Source organism: Macrobrachium rosenbergii, chromosome 42, assembly GCF_040412425.1.
Source record: "Macrobrachium rosenbergii isolate ZJJX-2024 chromosome 42, ASM4041242v1, whole genome shotgun sequence".
Classification (NCBI taxonomy): Eukaryota; Metazoa; Arthropoda; class Malacostraca; order Decapoda; family Palaemonidae; genus Macrobrachium; species Macrobrachium rosenbergii.
The window spans coordinates 47806369-47823932 of NC_089782.1; the positions used below are offsets into that span (position 1 = coordinate 47806369).

Genomic DNA, 17564 nt, shown 5'->3' on the forward strand with positions numbered 1-17564 from the left:
TGGTCGCGGGGTTGTAACGGCTTTCACTCGATTAGGACTTTTGACATTGGGAATGTTTACGAAGCGGAAGGCCTGTGATTGTATTTCAATCTCACCGCACCGCCATACACGACTCCATATCATGGAGTTCGCACGAGAGTAATAACTCCGGCTTAGCACTAGCTTTTCTCTGGTATGTTAGCAATAACTTTACCTAGAAATAAGTGCTGAAAGGTTATTTCACCAGGTGACACAGGTCTCTCCACGAAATAGATTTTCCTTTGTCAAAATCCTTTTTTTCACGTCCGTAGCGTTGCAATTCGCCATCATTTTGTGATAATATTTTCTCACAATGTTTAACTTTAATCGTTTTACAATCTATTATATACCAAAATCATCGCAATTTAGTGTACAATACAACTAAAAAATTAACTCATTAGCTTTAACCGTTTTCCTTACAGAGCAGTTGTATACAATTATACGAGTTTTTTTTTTTGGCTGTCTTATGTTCAATATTTATATATGATAATGATATTTTTTCGACCTGATGATTGCACACTAAACTTCAGGCAATGAGAAAAAAGAGGCCAAAAATGAACTCTTAATCTTGAAAACTAAGCGGCGCTATATTTGAAAAAACTTTTCGCTTAACTACCTCTCGGAGGCACTTGGCATGCGAGAGCGTTTTGAAAATAGGGCTTCGCCGTTAAAGGGTTAACTGTCGGCGTTACCAACACTTACAAGAAAATCTTGTTAAATGAGTTAACTGAAATATCGTTGGCAACGCTGCTGCAAGTCCCGGCCGAGTGAGGCCGAGATCTCCAATGCGTTATTCACGCTATTCAAATTGAGTAGGGAGGGTGGGGAATCATTCAGGTGTTCAGCTAAGTATCACAATATTAGTTTTATTATGAAAACACCATGTGCAAATACACTCTAGACACCTGAATTAGCTAATTAACAAAATTTTAAGGAGGTGGGATCAATCTAATTCAGCCCGACCTGCCAACAGGGAAAGCAGGTAACTCATTATTCACCTACTCTGTATAAATGAATGTATCCTCACCTGGTTATCCCACTCGGCAGGTGAGGATGCCTGTAGAGAGAGTACCCCCGACGTCAGTCTCATGTCTAGGTACTGTCTGAGTCGAGCTACCTCTCATGTGGTATTCAAACCTCCTCACGGATAAGTAGCAAAAACCCACCTACCATGTCGTAATCGGCCTGCGCGCCCAGGTAGCGGGGAGCAGCGCTGAACCTCCCATATGGCTAATCCAGCATTCCTCATGTATGGAGGGTACAATGAACCTCCCATGTGGCCATCAAAGCACTCTCATGTGGAGAGTCGATGAACCTCCCATGTGGCTATTGTAGCCTCTCATGTATGGAGGAGAAGTTTAGTGTGCAGGATCTTCGAGTTCTTCGCCGTCCTTTGTCGCCGATGTCTGCGCAGAAGAGGTTGAAGAAACCAAACCTGTCCACTGGATCTGCCTACCTTCACAGTACTAACACAAAGTTTAATACTCTCATTATGGATCCCGACCAACAGAGAATTCAAAGTTCCTTAGACTACATTCATTACCTAAAGTTCCCCCACCCTTGACATTATTGTGTAATTATAAGATCGAGTTGGTCGACACAAAGGGACCCAGCAAGTAACTCTTCTCCGAAGAAAACTGAATGTCTCTGAGGTAGAAAGTCGTGAAAAGTGACATCGACTTCCAAGTGGCTGCCTCTAACAACCTCCGCACTAAGAGAGTACCCCCTCGGCTAAATGAATGCACCCTCGATAATAGAGTTAGCCACTACACATGGACTAAGAGAATAACTCTCATGTAAGGAGGAGAACGATGAACCTCCCTAGTGGCTATTCGGAGCCTACCATGTATGGAGGGAATGAGGTAGTGTGCCGAGCCGTTGACCCTCCGCCCTGCAGGTTGCGGCAAAGGCCGACGAGCGAAGAAGTATCTCAGTGCCAACGAAAGAGCCTAGGCTAGCCTACGAGAGCAACCTCTTGGACTCTCATAGGGAAACTATCCAAGGCTAGGATATATACTTAAAACGTAATAAACCTAAGTTCATGTGATTATACTATCACTGTTGCTTAAGATTCTAAAGCCTAAAAGGAATTCCTCTATCTGGTTAACCTAAGAACTACCGCACTACGTGAATACCACCTTAGCTAAATGACCGCACCCTAGATAATAAGACATCGCCATTACACGTGGACTTAGTGAATAACCTTCTGAGCCTTCGCACTAAGAGAATACCACCTTAGCTAAATGAACGCACCCTAGATAGGAGACTTCGCCGCTATACACGCTGTGGTGAATTGAACATCTCTTAACCCTTTAACGCCAACTGGACGTATTTTACGTCGACAAAAGTTGTCTGTCGGGTGCCAAGTGGACATAAAATACGTCTATTACAAAAAATTTTTAAATATTCGCGGAAAAATACTTATAGGCCTCGTTTGCGAAAAATTTTAAATCGCGCCTTGAGGGATGCTGGGAGTTCATGGATCACGCTGTTGTTTTGTTTACAAGCGTGACCCAGCTGCGCATGTGCGAATTTCTTTCTTATTCCGAAAAGCTGTCAGCTAACTGCTGAATCTCAGAAATTCTTTAGTCACTTTGTCGTAATTTTTGTTCTGTTTTCTATTAGCAGTTGCATAGTTTTATATATATGAAAATGTGCGTAATTTCATGTAGAAGATACAATAAAAATGACTCATAGTTGTTTTATCGAATTTTGACATATTTACCATATAAATCCGCGATAAGTGCCAAAATTTCAACCTTAGGTCAACGGCTCGACCGAAATGGTAAAAAAATGCAATTGTAAGCTAAAACTCTTACATTCTAGTAATATTCAATGAGTTACCTTCATTTTGCAACAAATGAGAAGTCTCTAGCACAATATTTCGATTTATGGTGAATTTTTGAAAAAATTTTTTCCTTACATCCGTGCGCACTGACTGCTGAAAATCTCAGAAATTCTTTGGTCACTTTGTCATAATTTTTACACCGTTTTATATTAGGCGTTACATAAAGTTTTATACATGAAAATGTGTGCAATTTCATGTAGAATACAATAAAAATGACTCATAGTTTGTAGCTTTTATTAGTTTGAAATATTTTCATATAAATCACGATAAAATGAAACTTCAACCTTGATCAACTTTGACTCAACGAAATAGTGTCGAAAAAATGCAATTATGGCTAAAACTCTTACATTCTAGTAATATTCAATCATTTACCTTCATTTTGCAACAAGCGGGAAGTCTCTAGCACAATATTTCGATTTATGGTGAATTTTGAAAAAACCTTTTTACGATCCGTGGCGTTCACAATTCATGCATACATTTGTGATAATATTTTCTCTGTGTTGCTCTGATCGTTTCACAATTTGTTATATACCAAAATCATCGCAATTTAGTGTACAATATAACGAAAAAATAACTCATTAACTTTAACTGTTCTGCTCTACAGTGCAATTTGTATACAATTATATGTAAAATTTTTTAGGTGCTGTCATATATTCCAATATTTATATGATAATGATATTTTTCATTCTGATGGTTTGCATACTAAACTGGGCAATGAGAAAAAATTAACCAAAAATGAACTATTAACAGCAAAAACTAAGTGTGCTGTGATTTTTGAAAAAACTTTCTTTCATGGTAGCTAACTCTCAAACCCATGACATATGGCGAACACTTTTGCAAATAGAGGCTCGGCGTTTAAGGGTTAAGTAAAGGAAGAAAACACTGAGACGGACTCCCAAGTAAACTGCCTCCAGAATATAAGACACTGAACAATTCCTTAGATAGGAAGATGGACATACTCCGAATACTGTGCAGTCGGGGAAATACAGAGCTGAAGACGATGAGGACGAACCATGAGAAGCCTGGGAAATCACCAGCAATAGAAGAAATTCAGGGAAATAATAAGTAACATCTGGGAATTTTGTTTTTCGGGGAAAGGTGCTGAATTAAATATAGAAAAAAAAAAAAAACTGTTAAATACTAAATATAATGCAAAGTCAAAAATTAAATTGTATTCAGGTCATAAGCTTGCACCACATGAGAATTGTTTGTGGAGTGAGCGTTTATGAACCAGGAACCATCTTTCTGAAAGTAACTAATCGCATTCTTTGACAGTGGACGGGAAGGATTCCGTGGAGAGACAAGAAGTGTACACAGAAGCGGACAGAGTTTCTCAACCTTTGATAAATAGACTTTATGTATTCGCACGGACACAAAGACATCGCTGAATGTCAGAACCAAACACTTGCAGATAAGAGCCTTAAATGAGCAGAGGCAGAGTTTGTACTCCGGCTCTATCTTCACCACGAATTCCGGAAGAAGAGAAATACATATCAATTCCTACCTAGGAAACCAGCCTAGAAAACTTCCTGAAGCTCACCCACCTTTCTAGCTGCAGCTGAAGCCGAAAGAAAGAAACACCTAATCAGTTGTCTTAATGTTAGAACTTCTGACAAATCTCACGAAGAATTGAGTCAGCAAGATGGAATTAAACAAGGAACAAAAAAAAGAAACGTAATAAATCATAGAAGTTCTTACTACTAGAAATTTTCAGGAGAAGATGGAAAAATGTGTACAGCTAAGTGCTGGCGGCATGTAATAGTAAAGCAAAATCTCTTGACTTTCTAAAGGAACAAGAGAAAATCAGCTACTGTATTTTGGTTATGACAGGTCTAAAGATGGGATGAACTTCCTTACGACACCGACTTCCACATGTCCAGCTGACCTGGTAAAGCTTACAGGTTGACTTTCTCAAGCTGAAAGAAACACTGTCTGAACCACGTAGCTTTTGAGAGTCCACGGTCTGTCTGGCTGTTGGCTCGGCAGTCACTTGCAACGCTAGGTTCATAACGCAGAATCTGGATGATAATGGTGAAAATGCGGTTGTCTGAAGTCTTCCGCATGAAGGCTATCAGAACACCGTAGGAGCATTAAAGTTCGAAACCCAGGGCGTTAGGGCCAGCAGGAGCTGAGTCATAGATGTCTTGACACTCCCGTAATTCCTGACTACCTGATGAATGAGACCGAATGGCGAAAAGCATACACCTCTAGAAGTTCTATTGATCTTGTTCCACAAAGTTCTCCAGATCTAACACGCTGGCGATTCTGATGTGCAAAGCAGACCCACTTTACTCTGTTGCACCTAGGACTAGAAAAACACCTGAGGGCTTCCTTTACAGCCCTGAGTTCCTGAAGATTATGACTCTTCTTGTTCCTGATCCCTCCAGTGCCTGAAGCCTGGGTTCCTCCAAGGTTGCTCCCCAACCTTGATATGAGGCATCTGAGTACAGATGAACGTCGGGAGGAGGGGAGACGACAGACCTTCCTGGATGTTAGATGCACTTCTTCTATCGCAGAAGATCTGACAAGCGAGAATCGCTCAGACTAAAACTGCATTCTCAGTATTGGAAATCCCAGCGATTCCTGAGACATACCTGAAGAAAAGCATACGGAGACATCAAAACCCTGGAGATTAACAAGAGAAAAACATTCTCCTAAGAGAAAAGCTACTCCAAGTGGGTACCAACTGTTCCTTGTTGGACAGGAACACCTCTGCTTCAACATAATTGCCGGCCACTGGAGACATGGGTTAAACAACAAGTTCGTTATACTGGCCCATCCCTGAACCTGAGCAGCCACACTAATCGCGCCTGCTGTGACTTCTGCTGACAACAGCTACACGAAATTGACCATGGAGGAGATATCCTTCTCCTAAAAGACTGTTGCAGGCGCCAAAAGGCACCCTCAGGACCCTCTCCTGAATGTCCGGATAGTGGCGGAAGCTTTAAAAGAAGTTCCTCTCTTCTGGCCAAAAGAACATTGCACAGTCAGACAAAAATGTTAACCTGGTATACCAGCCCCATTGAAACCAGAAGTAGTGAGGTGTCAGGCAATAATCTAGAGATCGAGAGGGAGTATATCCATCTTCTTTGAGAAAACCCTATCAGCCCGGACCACATCCATAGAGTGGGACAAGGCCTCGACTGGCTGCGAAAGAGTGTCCTCCAAAGATACAAACCTCCTAGATGAAACTGAGACAGACAGTTTGATGAAGGAACCCAAGAGAAAAGCCTCAACAGATTCGCTGAGAGGAACCTGACACCCGCAGAAGGGTTACCAGCTACCTTGTAAATACCCCTCCCGAACAGGAAGCAAGGTTGAATCCTGCTTACTCGACCCTGTTAAAGCCACTAACCTACGTCTGCCTCCCCCAATGCCTGCCCGACACAGCCAAACCAGACCAGATTATTTGATGATTGAGCAACTACCGGTTCCATCGCATATAGCGACTCGAACATCGCTTGATTCGGTAGTGTAGGCTCCTCCGGAGCCTTGGACTGAGGATAAAGAGTATGGATGAAGTCCACCATCCGCTTATACTCATTCTCATTAGCTGAAGGAAAACTAATATCCGGTACCGGATCCTCTTCTTCAAATGAACAATCCTTGTCGGACTGGTCCGACTGAGCCGGAACAGGAAAAGAGACAGGCTGACCCCTAGCAAACGTCGAACTCGAAAACCCGGAACTGGCCACACCTGGGTGCGCAAGACAGACACCTGACGTATCCATCGCAAACATCCTGGGGGCACCAAAGTAGGTTGCGCAAACCTTGCACCGCCCAATGACGATGACACAACACCTGGGCCGGCCACACCTGGGCGGACAACGCCCACTCCTGAGAGCGAAGAGGCCGCAACACCCGAACCACGCAAATCCGGATGTGTCAAAACCGCATGAGAATGGGAATCCAGAACTGAAGACCTGCTGGTTAATGAAGAAGGGGGAAAAGTCCTTGATGACCCGGAATCAACCCTGAACCTACATGGACACCTTAGATGGAGGACAGGCCTGCAGGAAAGTTGAGAAAGAAGAAACCAAAGGAGGGAAGGAAGAAGAAACCACACTCGAAGTAACCACCAGAGAACCTAACGCTGACGTTGGACAGGTGGAGAACGTACCAATTGGACTGGAACTCAAAGGAGTTTCGAAGGGGAAGTTATGGGGTACCAAACCCAAGGTAACCAAAGAAGGCTGCCAACACTGCCTGCTCCGGGCTGGGGCCAGCCGGCAGATCCTACTTTAAAGGTTTGTGGTTCTCCATGACACCCGCCACCCGTTAGGGCTGGTTCTGGAACAATGGGCGCCTGAAAAAGAACAATTAGTATCTACAACACTGGTAGTACTACTATCCCCATCTTTAGTTTCTGTTAATTTAGTCATAAAGCTAGAAAAATAGACTAGACATACTAGCTGATAACTTGTCCTCTAACTTTTTGAATAATTCTTCCATCTGATCTACCGACCTAGACTCGCCACCTATCTGACTGATACTACACTGCATCTTCCTACATAAAATACAAACAGAACGTCGATCGTGTTTGAGGTTCTCATCACGACACGGGACCGATGGCGTCCAGCATCTCTAACAATGAAACAGTGAAGGCTCTGTCGTCGAAGATGTAAACGAAGTGGAAGCATCGGCGCTAGCAGATGGCAACGTCTTCTTGTTTGACTTATCCAATCGAGTCCAAAGTACCGATCCAAAGTCAAAACCGGGAGAGAAGTTCAAAATCCAGTCAAAAAGTATAAATCCAGAAGAAAAGATGTTGAAAACGGTCAAATCGTAACGATGTCAGAATTCTTTACATGGGGGCCGGGCTAAACTGCAAGTTCGCCCGATGTAGGACCACACCCACAGCATGGCGAACAAAAATGTAACTGGGATCTCGGCCTCACTCGGCCGGAATTTGCGGCAGTGCTGCCAGCGGTACTTCAGGTAACTCATTTGACAAGTTTTCCTGTAAGCGTTATTAACGCTGACAGTTAATTGTGGAGTAAGCTAGGGTATGTAGTTTGGGCTGGTAGGTAACCAGGGCTGAATTCAGGTGCTCAGGAGTGTGTGCAATATGGGTTTTGAGGAGAGAGTAGTCCCCACATAGACAACACAATATCTTGAGGCCTACCACCTCCAAGTACCCCATTAGTATGCAGTATTACAGGGTAAAAAAATGGAGTTTTGAGGATGGGGAATAGTCCCTACATAGACAACACAAAATCTTAAAAGGCCCACCACCTTACGTGTACCTGTTACCATGCAATATTAAAGGGATAAATGAAAACCTGAAATTAACTAATTTTCATTTATTACCGTATGTATACTTAATGTAATTAGTAAAACTAGTCTACTGTACACAAGGAAACCTTAATACTAGCACAAACATTTAAAGACATTACTTAATACTCCTGTATACCGTACGGTACTGTACTACTGTACATATGTATTACTACCACTACACCTAAGTGAAATTACACTATGTACACATTCTACTGCTATATCTAAATTGAAATTACTGTACCTCTATGTACTGTATGTTACAATTGCTCCTCTCCGGACCTTCATTCAACAAAGTATAAATCTGTGGAATAAACACAAAGAATAAAATGTAGAAATATTAGTACTGTACTTCTGTTATGAGCTGTAATCTACACAAAACTCCTTATCTTACTGTACAAGCATTTCTAAGTCATTTATAAACACATTAAAAACTTTTTCACAACTAGTACAGCTTGACCCATACCTTGACATTGTTGAATAATGTACAGCTGCCCCTCACACAAGCACTGAACTTCTCCAGGAACTTCATTCAATGAATTGTATACTGTACAGTAATCTGTGGATTAAACACAAAATGAAATGTAGAAATATTATTTACTGTTATGAGCTGTAATAATACACAAAATCCTTAATCTTACAAGCATCTCTAGGTCATTTATAAACACATTAAAAAGTTTTTAACAACTAATACAACATGGCCCATACCTTGACACTCATGAATAGCTCGCACTGAATGGCTCTGGGACATTCACTCAATGAAGTGCAGTACTGTACAGTAACCTGTGGATTAAACACAAAATGAAATGTACTGTTAGTATGACTCAATATTTATAACATCTTTCATTGCTTTAACTTGCATGAATATATTATTCACTGTATCTCTAGGTCATTTATAAATATTAAAAAAGTTAACAACTACAGTAGGGCCCATACCTTAACACTGATGAGGATCTGGATCTGTGGAGATGGATGTGGAGAGGAGTATGGAGAGAGCGTCATCGGTTGGAAGGGGAATCTCCTTCCATAAAATCTGGTTGCTGTTCTTTAGGAGTTTTTCCCTTCTTGCCTTACTCACTGGGATCCCAGGCTGAGTTTCTTCTTTTGAAAACTCTATGGCGTTGTCTGCTGTTACTGCCATTTCTTCAGCTGTTTTCTGTATCACGCTGACTAAATTATTATCAACGTAGTCAATAGCCCTGTTTACCAGTTCCTCGTCATGATGATGCTTCTTGAAGAACTCTTGGAGTTTCTCCCGGTGCAGAAGCATCTCCTTTATTCCTTTGGAAGTTGACTCCACCTTGCTCTCTTCCTCTCCAGACACCTCCTCAGCCAAAATCTTCTGCTGCTCCTTGTGAAGTTCCTGGAGTTCCTCCATTGTTAGCTCAGTGTTGTGTTCTGCCACCAGCTCCTTGATGTCATCAGAACTCACCTCCAAGCCCATGGACTTGGCCACAGAAACAATTTCCTCAACATCTGGGTCAGGCAGAGGAAAGGCCTCGGCTTCAGGCCAAAAGTTTCTGCAAGCTGCTCTTAGAGTCCTCTTAGAAACATCTGCCCATGCTTTGTTTATCAGCCTGACACCACTGACGATGTGGAAATGTTCCTTCCAGAATTCAGTCAGAGTTAGGCTAGTTTCCCTGGTCACTGCAAAACACCTTCGGAACAGTACCTTAGTGTACAGCTGTTTGAAATTAGCAATGATCTGCTGGTCCATGGGTTTGAATTAGTGAGGTTGTTCTGGATGACGAAAACTTTATTTTTAGCTGGCAAAATTCGTCTGCCAACTCATATTCCATGTCTTGGTGGTGGGCAGGGGCATTATCCAAAATGAGAAGTGCCTTGAGTGGCAAATCTTTTTCCTGAAGGTATTTTTTTATAGTGGGGCTACACACTTCAGAAATCCACTCTCTAAAAATTTGCCTTGTTACCCAAGCTTTAGCATTGGATTTCCACATTACATTTAATTTGCTCTTAAGCGCACTTTTATGTTTCATAAAAACTCTGGGGTTTCTGGTGGTAAACTAACAGGGCTTTATTTTCAAATCTCCACTGGCGTTCACACATAATAACAAAGTTAGCCTATCTTCCATTGGTTTATGGCCAGGTAATTTCTTCTCCTCTTTAGTAATGTAGGTCCTCTTTGGCATTTTCTTCCAAAAGAGGCCTGTCTCATCGCAGTTGAAGATCTGATTCACTACATAACCATCTTCGTCCACGAACTGTTGAAATTCTTCAACATATTTTTCTGCAGCTTTCTTATCAGCACTCCCTGCCTCCCTATGCCTTACAACACTGTGGATGCCACCCCTTTTCTTAAACCTGTCAAACCATCCCCTACTGGCCGTAAAGCCATAAATTCATGCTTGGTACTACTAGATCCAGCTCTGTTTTTCATAAGGTCAGCATGCAAACTTTTAGCCTTTGTGCAAATCATAGCCTCTGATACAATATCCCCAGCAATCTGTTTTCATTTATCAAACGTGTAATTTCTCAATTTCGTAATTTATTATAGGAGGCCTCTGTTTTGTCAAACTCACTAACTCCTGAGCAACACTAACAATTTTATAAGCCTCTTTGTTCTTCAAAATGTGTTTATGGTGGACCTAGGTAACTTAGGAGAATTGTGATGCTAAATCAGTCACACGAATGCCTCTTTCATACTTCTCAATAATCTCCTTCTTAAGTTCTATTGTAGTTCTTACTGTCTTTCTCCTCTGCTTGTCAGCAACGGCTGTCTTGGGACCCATGATTAGATGAAAATGTGGTGCAGAAAGCCAAATAAACTTATGAAATGCCTGTACAAGCGCGTAGTTCTCCAAGCAGCAGCATCATGTAATGAGCTTTATACACTTTTAAATACAGCGTGGGAAAAACACCACTAACGCGCCCAGCAACTGGTGTGGCTGACCGAAACACTTTTGTTTACAAACACCATATGCTTCATCGGGTCGGATTCCGGTTTGTTGTTCGAGCTCCGTCGCAAAATTTACTCGACATTTCACGTCGAAATCCGATTATGTCGAGTTCTGGTACAGTCGAGGACCGGGGTTCTACTGTATAAATATAAAGATGTGTGTATATATATGAGGCATCCACTGGAATAACCAGGTTTGGCCACATTTTAAATAAGCGAGAAAATCGTGTTCAAAGTTTAAAACTTAGAAATGCCATAGCAACATTGATGTTTCTCCAGAAAAATGTTTATATGATGGTGTTGCAAATTTACTGTACTTGAACACTAGGGTAGTTAAATTACACTTTACAACTTTAGCTACTGGTAGCTGAAAGTGTAATAACTGAATGTTTAGGGCATTTTTAAGCATTTAAACATTTTGAACATGGTTTTCACCACTTATATACTCGACAGGTAACTTTCCGATTGACAATTTGTTGGTTGGTAATAATAGAATTGGTTTAAGTAGCCAGATACAATTTTTGGAATGTTCATTAGCTACTACAAGTGTCTTAAGTGACACCAACAAGTAGCAAATTCAGATATTAATTTGCTTTTGTGAATTTGTGCATAAAAGGAGCCCCAAACTCAAAAAATGTAATGATATAACGTTTTAGATGCATTTCCCTTCCCAGAGAGTTAATGTGGTAAGAATTTCCTACTACTTGCTACTAGTAGCAAGTAGTAAGAAATCGGCAAGAAGATTGTTATTCAAAAAAATTCAATTAAAACAATTTGTACAGGTACAAAAAACAACATAGTATAATAATAAATGCTTAGTTTGGGTGTTTGTGTATGACTGCTACTTGCTTCTTGTTCCTACTAGTAGGCATTAATAGCAAAAAACGAGTCCAAGTCGTCAAAACAACAAAACAAAGTCATAATGAATGAGTATCAGGTAAGTGCAACAATTTTCCTTAATACTAACAGTAAGTGTTTGTTAGTATTGTTTTTTGTTACTAGTAGCTCCTACTAGTAGAGATAATTCAACACTACTAGTCACACATAGAAGTTAAAATTTGTCTTTTAATTTTAGTATGCAGCAACAGTCAGTCTTGCAACAATAAGTAATAAAAGTATACATGCAAAAAATAATATCAATATTACAAAAATTATTTATAAATGGCTTAAGGACGCGTTTACAGTGTGCAAACAAGGTTTCGCGCCATTCCACACCAAAGTTTATGTTGTGAAACCGACTTTGGGACGAAAAAACAAAAATTGAGGGGGTGTGCCCAAACCTGGTTATTCCAGTGCATGCCTCATATATATACCGTATATATATGTATATATATACATACATACATATATATATATATATATATTTCTGAAGAGTCCCAGTCCGTGTCGGCGGTGAAATTCCATTACAACCGCGAATTCAGGTATAACCTTGCCTAGATATGCAGAAAAAGAGCTTTCCAGGAAGCTGGGGTTACTACCCCCCCAGTGGCGTCTTCTTGGAAAGGCGTCGGTATAGAAAATTGAGTGAATTACCACTACCACGAAACCTACTCGAAAAGATCTCTCCTTATCAAAATCCCGAACAAACGTTGGCCCGTTACAGCCCCCACCAAGCTACCATGGGACCAATGACACCAGCGCCACCTACCTCATTCATTTTCTATGCGTGAATCTTGGATTATTTTGTGCTCTCCATTGTGGATTTTCTTCTGCATCAACGATGGCATCGAGCAGCTTTACTATTTCCAAGTTAAGTACCATCTTCTTGTGGGGTTTTGTTCTATTTTTTGGCTGTTATAGGCTCGTATTTTCATAAATATCGAGATCTTATTATGTCGCCTGGCGTCCCCAGCCAGCCATATCGACGCGAGCGTCTCCTTTATTATTTTTCAGTTGGAGTCGTCTCCTCGTCGTTATAGATTATTTCCCCCTTTGGTTCCCTTCCTGGTGGTTCCTTGCGGTGGCTCCCCCCCCCGCGTATGAATTACGATCATTGGCCTACTGGCCTTGGTGGGAGTGATGCCCCGTCTGGAAGTACCCAGGCTGGGTTCCTTTGTTTAGTCTTACTAGGCTAATTAATTTTGATTGAAGATGGTGCTCTCTTGTAGTTTTATTTTTAGTTTTGTTGAGTGGTTTACCTCGGGTGTTGGCGGCAGCCTCAGATCTAACCGCTTCCCCGTGGTAGGCTACGCTCTCTGTTGAGCACATTTTAGTTTTTATGAGTGTTGGTTATGTTGTGGAGTAGGCTTGTTAGCTTCCTTCCCTTTGCCCTGGGTGAGGAGTTCAGGTTGAGGGAGTTTTGTTGCTGTTTTCCTCCGGGATCGTTTTTCGGTGGGCAGAGTGAGCCCCTTGGTTCTCTTCCTCCAATTGGGGGGAATCGAGTTCTTTGGATGTGTTTCCTCTAGGCTAGTCGCCCCCTTGCCTGCCATTCTCGATCCCGGCTGGTTCTCGGCTCAAAATTTCTCTCCCAGTTACTTCCTCGTTCCCTTTTACTCTTCTCGTCCTAGCCTATACTTAGGTTAGGTCCATATTAAACTTAGCCTAACTAAGTCGAACCGGGTTGGTTGCTTCCAGTCATTTAAGCCCCTCTAAGATTCATGGTCTGGGAGAGTCACGATGCAGTTGGCGGTGAGCTTCTCCCCGATCTCCTGTTCCTTTCTGTTAGCCTACTCCTTACCTCCCCTCCCCCCTCCTCCTCCCTCCTTTCCAGCCTTGCTCTGCTCGTGCGAGGTGGCGGCTGAATGGCGTTTTCTCGAGGAGTTCGGGACTTCTTTTGTTGGTTGAGGATTAGCTCCCTCCCATATTGTCCTAGCAGCCAGCTGTGTGTGGGGTTGGTGGTTTGTTTACTGAAGCAGCGTTGAGTCACTGTTCACTCTCCGTGGTTCACGTTGTCCCGGTATATATTAATTGCTTCACCCTATGTTATGAACATATGAGCAATTACCCATCTCGTTCTCGGCCGAAGTAAGCGGAAGAGTTTTTCATTATAGAGACGGATCCTCGTCCTCGTGTTCTTACCATCACTTGTTACTGCTTTATTTTTATTTATTTATTTTTAGATAAGTCAGTTATCTACAAGTACTCTGCTTTATTTATTATATATAAATAGTGAGTCGGCCTATACCCGGGGTCTCCGCCGTTATTTTACTAGCAACCCTTGATTTAGTTCCTGGTCTCTCTCCCATTCATTCCCAGTACTCAAGGTCTGAAAATACATTCACTCTGTGTAATTTAGAGCTTATTGGCCCAGTTTATGTTAGAGTTCTTCTCCGGGGTATTCCGGTTGCAGTTGAATTTCGGCCTCGCCAACTTTACTTTGCTTAGGGTGGGAGGTTCATGTACACACCAGCTACTTACAGACTGTTAAGCTGTGTGAGGCAGGAGTGCCACCGCCTCTCTCCAACAACCCTGCGGTCCACGTAGGTTTAGCCGGACCACGCTGGTTGTGCGGTCCGCCTTGATGACCTGATCGTTTGGCACCCTGATGGTTGTGAGGTTTGCTTTGCTCTCTGCACAACTGTCCAGGACGAGTTGGTAAAGATGCCACAGTCACAGGTGTAGTGACAGCAATTCTTAATGCCACCCACATGTTTGGATAGATCTCTTTCAGGCCTTTCTCCTCCAGAAAAACAAGAAGGTCTAATGTTGTCATATTTTGTTTTGGCCATTGTTTTGGAAATGACTGCATCTCTACAATCAGTTCATCATAATTTAAATCAGAATGATCCCCAGATGTGAGTGTATTACACAAATCTTTTGCCTGCTTTTTCTAGCTCACTAGATGTCAGGTCAGAGAAGTTTATGAGAACACTGAATTTCTTTGCAACATCACTCATCATTCCAGTTCTCTCTCTGAGAGATTCAATGGCCATATCCACAACTACATTGAAAAATGAAAACTCCATTTTTTTCAAGGCATCGGTAATAGGTTCATCAGGGGCCTCATAGGAAAACTGCCTTTTAGTAGTTCTGAGTCTTTTCTGCTTTAGAGCAGCTTCCACATTCATCTCCTCACATATCTCTTTGGCAGATGTCTGGGCATCAGCAAACCCAGTGTCTCTGTAGCTAACAAGGGAGGTTTCAGCCTTCTTGAGAATGTCAACAGCTACATCCAGATGCATGCATTGTGATTGCAGAAGTTTATTCACAGTTTGAACTTTTCTAAGGATATCATACCACACCACCGTACAAATAGAGAAATAGCTGGATCTGCAGTGCTTGCTCTCACCTCTAAAAGACAATCTCTCACTTTTGCAGCCTGGAATCTTACAACCTCAACACTGTTTATTCGACTCTCCCACCGTGTGTCTGCCCAGGATTTCAAAGTTGTGTCCACATGTTTTTTTAGGGTCGACCACCTTTCAGCGGAGGCAGAAAAGAGATTAAATAATTTTTGCAGGTAGCCAAAGTAGCTAGTTGCATCTGAGGAGCTCTTTGCTGCATCACACACAACCAGATTAACAGTGTGTGCTCCACATGGCACAAATAAAGCCCTGGGGTTTAACTGAAGAAGTCTAGCCTGGACTCCCTTGTTTTTTCCTCTCATATTTGCCCCATTGTCATATGACTGTCCTCTGCAGTCTTCAAAGGGGATATTAAGCTCTTCAAGTTTTTTGAGTATGAGTCTTGAGAGGTCTTCTCCTGTTGTCTGCTCGGCCTCAAGGAACCCGATAAAATATTCCTTAATTTGTGCAGTGCCTTCAGCTGTAACTATTCGAATTATCACAGATAATTGCTCCTTGTGACTTAAATCTGGAGTGCAGTCTAAAATAATTGAAAAGTATTTGGATTGTCTAATTTCGGTCACCATGCACTCCACAACTCTCTTACTGATGCAGTCAATAAACTCATTTTGAATAATATTGCCTAGGTAGGATGTATGACTGGCACCTCCTTGCACCTTCACAATATGTTCTTTGAGAACAGGGTCAAACTGAGCCATGAGTTCAACTTCTTTCAGAAAGTTCCCATTATTGGGCTGGTAAAGTGTGTATGTGGACCCTCTGAGAGGAATATTTCGTTCTGCCAGACTATGAATTATAGCCACGAACCTGGTAAGTACCTCTCGCCACCTACGTCGTTCATTGTTTATTAGTGCCAGCTCAACTTTGTCAATTGTTTGCCCCTTTTCAATATGACTCTCCAGTTCTTTCCATGACCCCATATTCTTTGTATGTTCTGGACTGTTCTCATGCATTTTGAGTGAGTCACTACAGTTTTTCCAGTCATTAAAGCCATCTCTGCTTAGTTTAAATGTTTTCTGGGAAAAGAGTTTGCAACAAAAACAGTATAAACTATCTTTTTTCTTGGAATATGTCAGCCATGTTCTTTTGATTTTCTCCCCGTTCACTAGCTGTCTGTAGAAGTATTGGTGATGACAACTTCTTCCACCCTGTTTCTTTGGGAATGGGAACTCTGATTTGATTACATATGGCCCTCGACTTACCAACTCAATCCTCTCTCCATGAGACAACTCGGGTGACCAGTCAGCAGGATCAATGGGTGCTGCTGTAACAGACTCACTGTACTCGCTTACATCTGTTGCTGTGCCTATTGGGGTTGATTGTGAAGTATCTTTAAACACCGTTGCATCAAGTATTAACACTTCCATTATTCATTTATTTTCGCGTTTACACTTGCATTTATTTATTTGAATTATTCACGTAAAAATAATACTTCTCTCATTTATTTATATATTAATTTTGGATGGCAATTTGGCGCCCCCCAAGCAAATGGCGCCCCAGGCGACAGCCTGTGTCGCCTGTGCCTAGAAACGGCCCTGCTCACAGGTCAAATCAAGCTTTTCAGCCAATGAGAGAAGGCGACAGAAATGGCTTCTTTCTCGGTTGTGTTGGAGGAGGTCTTTGATTGGCCAAGAGAAAATCTTAGTTGTTTTTTGCTCGAGCAATTTTGAGGCAGCCATGATATGGAGAAACGACAGTTTCAGCTCACTGTTTTCGTGGTGACAGCTTCTTCTCATTTCCCTTGAGCATTATAATGCGCCCTTTCCGTGTTAGCTGTTCTGCGCAAGTTTTAGCTTGATATCTGGTGGGATTCATCCGGCTGAGGGTTAAGTAGCACAGGGATTTAGAATTGTTTGGGTAGAACCCCACCCCCACCCCCGTGCTCCGTAGAGACCAGTGAGTGACTACTGTCGTTTCTGCCGGTCAACTGCAATCAAAGGAAGGTGAAAAAGTGTCTAAAAATCCCTGTTGAGGCGTGAATTTTCAGTCCGAGGAATTTGTGATTTACGGCGAATTCTTTGCATCAGTCAGTGATTATTGTCAGGACTTGGTTAAAGCGACAAATGTCTATTTTATGGCCCAGTGCTCTCTTGGCTTAGCAAGGGCTTCATACACTCATTTTAGTTTTTCCTTTGTGCGTGCATTTATGGCCCTTGGTACTTGTGGATCACGCGCTTTTGCCTTCATTTCTTCTGTGAAAGCACGACTCTAACTGCAAGGATCACACGCTCCCACATTCATTGCTTCCATGAAAGCACCACGC

At 42.0% G+C, this 17564-nt stretch overlaps 1 protein-coding gene and 1 long non-coding RNA gene across 2 annotated transcripts; both read right to left on the reverse strand.

Annotated features, from left to right (window-relative positions):
• Positions 1-8625: 8625 nt before the first annotated feature.
• On the reverse strand, positions 8626-9201 carry LOC136827677 (uncharacterized). The gene is made up of 3 exons (XR_010849838.1): positions 9077-9201; positions 8849-8923; positions 8626-8699 (listed from the first exon to the last, which is right to left on the reverse strand). It is a non-coding gene; the product is annotated as an uncharacterized lncRNA (long non-coding RNA).
• A 6000-nt stretch (positions 9202-15201) lies between these two features.
• Positions 15202-16668, reverse strand: LOC136827817 (zinc finger MYM-type protein 1-like). The gene has a single exon (XM_067085278.1). The coding sequence runs from the start codon at positions 16666-16668 to the stop codon at positions 15202-15204; it is 1467 nt and encodes a 488-aa protein (XP_066941379.1).
• Between the last annotated feature and the right edge of the window lie 896 nt (positions 16669-17564).

Bases quoted from the DNA above. Each gene is read 5' to 3' on its own strand.
- LOC136827817 (XM_067085278.1), bottom strand. From the start codon at position 16,668: ATGGAAGTGTTAATACTTGATGCAACGGTGTTTAAAGATACTTCACAA.